This window comes from Primulina huaijiensis, chromosome 17 (assembly GCF_012295235.1).
Source record: "Primulina huaijiensis isolate GDHJ02 chromosome 17, ASM1229523v2, whole genome shotgun sequence".
In the NCBI taxonomy this organism is placed as follows: domain Eukaryota; kingdom Viridiplantae; phylum Streptophyta; class Magnoliopsida; order Lamiales; family Gesneriaceae; genus Primulina; species Primulina huaijiensis.
This window is the reverse complement of record NC_133322.1, coordinates 11823987-11830261: the sequence shown is the minus strand read 5'-3', so window position 1 is coordinate 11830261 and position 6275 is coordinate 11823987. Positions and strand designations below refer to the sequence as shown.

At 41.6% G+C, this 6275-nt stretch overlaps 1 protein-coding gene across 1 annotated transcript; it reads right to left on the bottom strand.

Moving 5' to 3' along the window:
• Positions 1-303: 303 nt before the first annotated feature.
• LOC140962604 (uncharacterized) lies at positions 304-5805 on the bottom strand. Its single transcript, XM_073421557.1, has 2 exons — positions 4845-5805; positions 304-452 (listed from the first exon to the last, which is right to left on the bottom strand). The coding sequence occupies exons 1-2, from the start codon at positions 5803-5805 to the stop codon at positions 412-414; spliced, it is 1002 nt and encodes a 333-aa protein (XP_073277658.1). The 3' UTR covers positions 304-411.
• Between the last annotated feature and the right edge of the window lie 470 nt (positions 5806-6275).

Here is a 6275-nt window from a genome sequence, read left to right as displayed (position 1 = left end):
ACTTCTTTTATAGAATTTTGAATGTTCACTTCTTATTTAAGAAAATCTTAAATTTTTCCGCAAATTTTAAATAGTAAAAGTACGGTACGTTACAGTTGTTATCAGAGCGGTGTTCTTGTAAAGGGTTACGCCTACTGCCAGTCGCAAGAAGCTCACGAAGTCACACCTCAAGTGTAGCGCCCTTACCCGAGCCACTACTAAACAGACTAATAAGCATGCAACATTAAAACTTAATAACAATTAAATAGCGGAAACCAAATAACTTAATCATCTTACAAACCAAATGAAAACAGAACAAACAACATCAGTCTTAAACATTAATACAATCATATCAAAAACATAATTCTGAACTAGAAAACGATAAACCACACATAAAACCTCCACTGGATCACCACCGAAAACCCAACTGCTCTAGCCACTGCCATGGTCGTCCGCACCGTTCAACCTAAGACCTGCCCCGTGGAATGGGGTGCCCAAGATGAAAACAAGGACGTGAGCGACAATCGCCCAATACGAGAATGTACGAGTATACAAACTGATATGATGCATGCGAAATGCAATATGCTCGGATATCAAGGATCAAGTCAAGAATCTCATGCTCAGTCTAGAGGCGCCTGAGAGTGTAGTCTCTGATCTGCCCTAGGCATGTTTTGGCTCCCACACTCATCATCAAGACGTGGACCTACAATGTCCAGGTCATCAGAGCCCGCGGGTCCCGTCAGACACTGTAGCTCTCGATGCCCTATCGTCCACAATACAGAACAGGGCTGAGCGGCCCCAACAAACGAGGTATATCTCAAAAGATATCCGGCTCAACATGATATGTCATGCATAATATGCCAAAGCAGTAAAATATGTATAATGCAACACATAAATATGCAGCATATAAGTGTGTATACTACGCTTGGATATCTCAGTCAGTACATCACGTACCTCACTAAAACAATCTGACAGAAAGCTCTTAACCTAGACAATACCAACAATAAGAAATCACTATCAAACAAGATTCTGAATTACCAAACATGCTATAAAGTTCTTCCTAAAGGCTTTAGGATTATACCTGCGTCCGTCGTCAGCTCGATGATGATGTCTGGATCTCAGTTCACCGACCCCCCTTCGAGTCGACACTAGCTCCGAAACTTCCCGACACAAAAGTGCCCTAGAAACTGGCTAGAAATCCTAAGTTATAAGGCAAGAACTCTCTCTGTGAAGGATGCGGTGTAGGAAACAAAAGAATTCGGCTTCCATTTAAAGGTTGCATCCGGACTAGTTCAGAAATCCGAATCAATCTTATCTGCCACATGTCAGAATCTCATTTGTCTGGTTGGATTTCTTGAGATAACGTAATCGGAAGTAGATCGGGTTATCCATTCAAAATTCGGTGGATCCAACAGATTAATCCCAAATTATCAATTCGTTAATAATAATTAATTAACAACTCTTTAATTATCTCTTAATTAATACTTCATTCAAAATAAGAATTCGGGTCATTCNCATACGACTCTCTAACTCCCATGTCGCCTCTGCAGTACCTCGGCGTTGCCATTGCACTAAAACAAGTGGAATGGTCTTGTTTCTGAGCTTTTTCTCTTTCCTACCTAGGATTAAAAGTGGCTGCTCGACATAAGTCAAGTCTTCTTCAAGTTGAACATCTGTCGGACCAAGAACGTGCGATTCATCTGCTACATACCGTCGTAGCAAAGATACATGAAAGACATTATGAATGCTGGACAGATACGGCGGCAAAGCCAATCGATATGCCAAATTTCCAACACATTCTAAGATCTCAAAAGGTCCGATGAATCTTGGGGCTAATTTTCCCTTGAGTCCAAATCTCATCACCCTGCGAAATGGTGAAACTTTAAGGAAAACTTTTTCCCCTGATTGAAACTGTAGAGGTCTACGCTTGGTATTCGCGTAACTCGATTGACGATCTTGTGCAGCTTTAATTCTCTTCTTAATCAATTTCACTACGTCAATCGCTTGTTGCACTAATTCAGGTCCTTGCACTTGTCGTTCTCCTACTTCGTCCCAAAACAATGGAGTACGACAACGTCTACCATATAATGCTTCGAATGGAGCCATACCAATGCTGCTGTGGTAACTTTTGTTATATGCAAACTCCACAAGCGGCAGACGATCATGCCATGCTGGTCCAAAATCCAAAAGAAGCACGCAACATGTCCTCGAGTGTCTGAATAGTCCTCTCAGACTGACCATCGGTCTCTGGATGATAGGTAGTACTCAGACTCAATGTCGTTCCCAACGCTTCTTGAAAACTTCTCCAGAACCTTGAGGTAAAGCGTTGATCTATGTCACTGACTATACTTGTTGGTACACCATGATATTTAAGAATCTCTTAGATGTATAGTCTTGCCATGTGATCGAAACTATATTCCCGACTATACGCAATAAAATGTGCTGACTTAGTCAGTCGGTCTACAATAACCCAAATGGCATCACAATTCTTAGAAGACAACGGCAAGTGGGTGACAAAATCCATCGTCACATGCTCCCACTTCCACTCATGGATAGGAAGATTCTGAAGTAATCCTCCTGGTCGTCGATGTTCAACTTTCACTTGCTGACAAACCAAACACTTGGCTACAAACTGGTAAACACTTTTCTTCATACCTTTCTACCAAAACCTGGTTTTCAAATCCTTATACATTTTCATGCTACCAGGGTGGATACTCAACTTACTCCTATGGGCTTGAGATAAAATCTCGTCTCTTAATTTAGAATCTTCTGGAACTACGATTCTCCCGACAGACACAAGGTTCCATCTGTTTGGAACGCAAAGCCAGATGTGTTGTCTCTGTTAGCTAACCTTGCTAACTTTTTCAATTTCAGGTCAGAAAACTGAGCTTCTCTAATTTTGGCATACAACTTCGGTTCAGATAAAATGCTAGTTACTCGAATGTGTTCCATTTCTTTTTTATGCCGGAAGTGAAATCCCAGAGAACAAAAATCTTGTATTACACTTGATATGAAACTTGTCTGAAGTGCAGATAATCTCACCTTTCGACTAAGAGCATCAGCTGTAAGATTCGCTGACCCTGGATGATACTTGATTTTGCAATCATAATCCTTTAACAAATCCATCCATCTTCTTTGGCGCATATTCAACTCTGCTTGAGTGAAGATATCCTTCAATCTCTTGTGATCTGTAATAATCTCAAATCTCTCTCCGTAGAGATAATGTCGCCAGATCTTCAAATCAAACACAATCGCTGCTAATTCTAGATAATGAACTGGATAATTCTCTTCATTCTTCTTCAACTGTCTAAATGCATATGCAATCACATGACCATTTTGAGTTAAAACACACCCAAGTCCTTGAAGTGATGCATCAGTGTACACAATGTACCCTCCTGATCCAGATGGAAGAGCTAAAACTGGTGCAGTTGTCAAACGTTAACGCAATTCATTGAAACTATTTTCACAATCATGTGTCCATTCGAATTGCACATTCTTACACGTCAGCTGTGTCAATGGTTTGGCAATCTGAGAAAATCCTGAGATAAATCTCCGGGAATATCCTGCCAAACCTAGAAAACTTCTTATCTCTTGAGCTGATTCCGGTCGTGCCCAACTCAACACTGCTTCGATCTTGCTAGGATCCACTGATATCCCATCTTTGTATATAACATGTCCTAAGAAGACAACTCTGTCAAGCCAAAACTTGCACTTGTTCAACTTACCATATAGTTGGTGATTCCTTAAGGTTAGCAACACAATCCTTAAATGTTGTGCATGCTCTTCAAGACTACGAGAGTATACCAGTATGTCATCAATAAAGACAATGACAAAATTGTCAAGAAACTCCTGGAATACTCGGTTCATCAAATCCATAAATACTGCTGGAGCATTCGTCAAACCAAACGGCAACACTAGAAACTCGTAATGCCCATACCTTTTTCGAAATGCAGTCTTGGGGATATCACGTTGATGAACTCGAAGTTGATGATACCCAGACCGTAAATCGATCTTCAAGTACACTGAAGTTCCTTGCAGGTTATCAAACAAGTCATCAATCCGTGGTAACGGATATTTATTCTTGACTGTTACTCGGTTCAACTGTCTATAATCTATGCAAAGCCGCATAGACACATCCTTCTTTTTAACGAACAATACTGGTGCTCCTCAAGGAGACACACTGGGTCTAATGTACCCCTTGTCAAGAAGATCTTGTAACTGTTGCTTCAACTCTTTCATCTCCGTTGGTGCCAATCTATAACGCGCTCTGGAGATAGGTGTGGTTCCTGGTACCAACTCTATCTCCGCTTACACTTCCCTCTCCTGAGGAAATCCAGGAATCTCATCGGGGAAAATATCAGGAAATTCATCGACAACTGGAATGTTCTTCACGTCGATCACATCCTTCGATACGTCAACAGCATAAATGAGGTATCCTTTTCCTCCTTTCTCTAAAGCTCGTTGTGCCTTTACAACAGACACTACTGGCATTGGAGGTCGAGCTCCCTCACCAAAGAAAAACCAATTCTCGTCTCCTTGTGGACGAAACTGAACGAGACGTTGATAACAATCTACCGTCGCTCTATACTTAGTCAATAGGTCGATTCCCATAATACAATCGAAATCTTCCATAGCCAATATCATCAAATTGGCAGACAAGTATTTTCCCTCAAACTCTAACAAACAGTCTACTACAAGTCGCTTGGCTAAAACCTCTTCCCCCATCGGTGTAGACACCGACATCAAAACATCTAATGACACGTAGGGTAGTTTATGGTTCTTAACAAACATTGATGCTATGAATGAATGCGATGCCCCAGTGTAAATTAATACATATGCAGGAATGCCACATAAGATAAAATTACCTGCAATGACTCTCTCGTTTTTCTCCTCAGCTTGTTCTTGGTTTAGGGCAAACACTTGCCCTTGAACTCGTGGGCGTTGCTGAGATCCTTGTGATATTCCACCACGACGAGAACCTTGAGCAGGAAAACCTTTCTGTTGCACAGTGGCTTTAGACTGTTTTCCTTTGTAAGACCCTGCCATAGAACCTCCGCCTACACTCTGATTCTCCAAATTAGGGCAATCCCTCTTTATGTGACCAAAACCACCACAGTTGAAACAAGCACCTGTTACTTTTCGACAATTTTCCGTCTGGTGATTTCTTCCACAGTGGCCACATTGCAGCTTTTTCCTACCAAAGCTGTGCACCCCTCCAGAACCGGAAGAAGAAGAATATGCAGACTTCTTGAAAGACTGACCCCTCGGTCCCAACGAACTAGAACTTTTGGTAGCTTGCATAGCCTTCCTCCTAGCAATACTGATCTCTGCTTGACGACAACGATTCACTAATCCTTCGTACGAAGTAGGATCATCACAGACTGAAACCTGATCAAAAATCGCCTGGTTCAAACCATTCAAAAAGTGAGAATATTTTGCTGCAGAATTCTCACTGATGTGAGAAACGTACGGCAACAGATCCGTAAAACGCTTTTGGTAATCCTCACTGCTTGAATCTCCTTGCTTAATGGTCAACAGTTCCATCTCTTTTGCCTGACGAAGAGCCGGCGGAAAGTGATGATTGATGAAGGCCTGACAGAAATGTTCCCAACAAATCCGCCCATGCTCCTGAACTAGAATGACAGAAGCAGGTTTCCACCATTTCCGAGCTTTTCCTTGGATCATGAAATCAGCTACCTCCATCTTCTCGTCCTCGTCATAGTGCAGCACTCGAAAACAATGCTCCATGATATCAACCCAAGCTTCAGCAACATCAGCATTCTCATCTCCAGTCAACGGTGAAGGTCCAATCTTCATGAAATCCATAATGTTGACACTGTTCCTACGTCTCCTTTCATCATGATCTCGATGACGCCTTCCGTCACGATCTCTACGACGATGTTCTCGGCCGCCTCATCGTCACCACAACGACCATGTCCCACACTTCTGTGACTGGTTCCGTCTCCTGACATCTGAAAAAAAAAAAAACCAAAATCAACCTCTAAATCCTCAAAACAGAATTACTAATGTCCCAAAAATCTTCGCATGCTCTGATACCCCCAAATGTAGCGCCCTTACCCGAGCCACTACTAAACAGACTAATAAGCATGCAATATTAAAACTTAATAACAATTAAACAGCGGAAACCAAATAACTTAATCATCTTACAACCCAAATGAAAACAGAACAAACAACAGCAGTCTTAAACATTAATACAATCATATCGAAGACATAATTCTGAACGAGAAAACGATAAACCACACAGAAAACCTCCACTGGATCACCACCGAAAACCC

Excerpts from the sequence above, each read along its gene's own strand:
- LOC140962604 (XM_073421557.1), bottom strand. The coding sequence starts at position 5,805 with ATGGATTTCATGAAGATTGGACCTTCACCGTTGACTGGAGATGAGAAT. Across the intron at positions 453-4,844 it reads AAACGAGAGAGTCATTGCAG|GTCTTAGGTTGAACGGTGCG; the intron begins GTAATTTTATCT and ends TCCACGGGGCAG.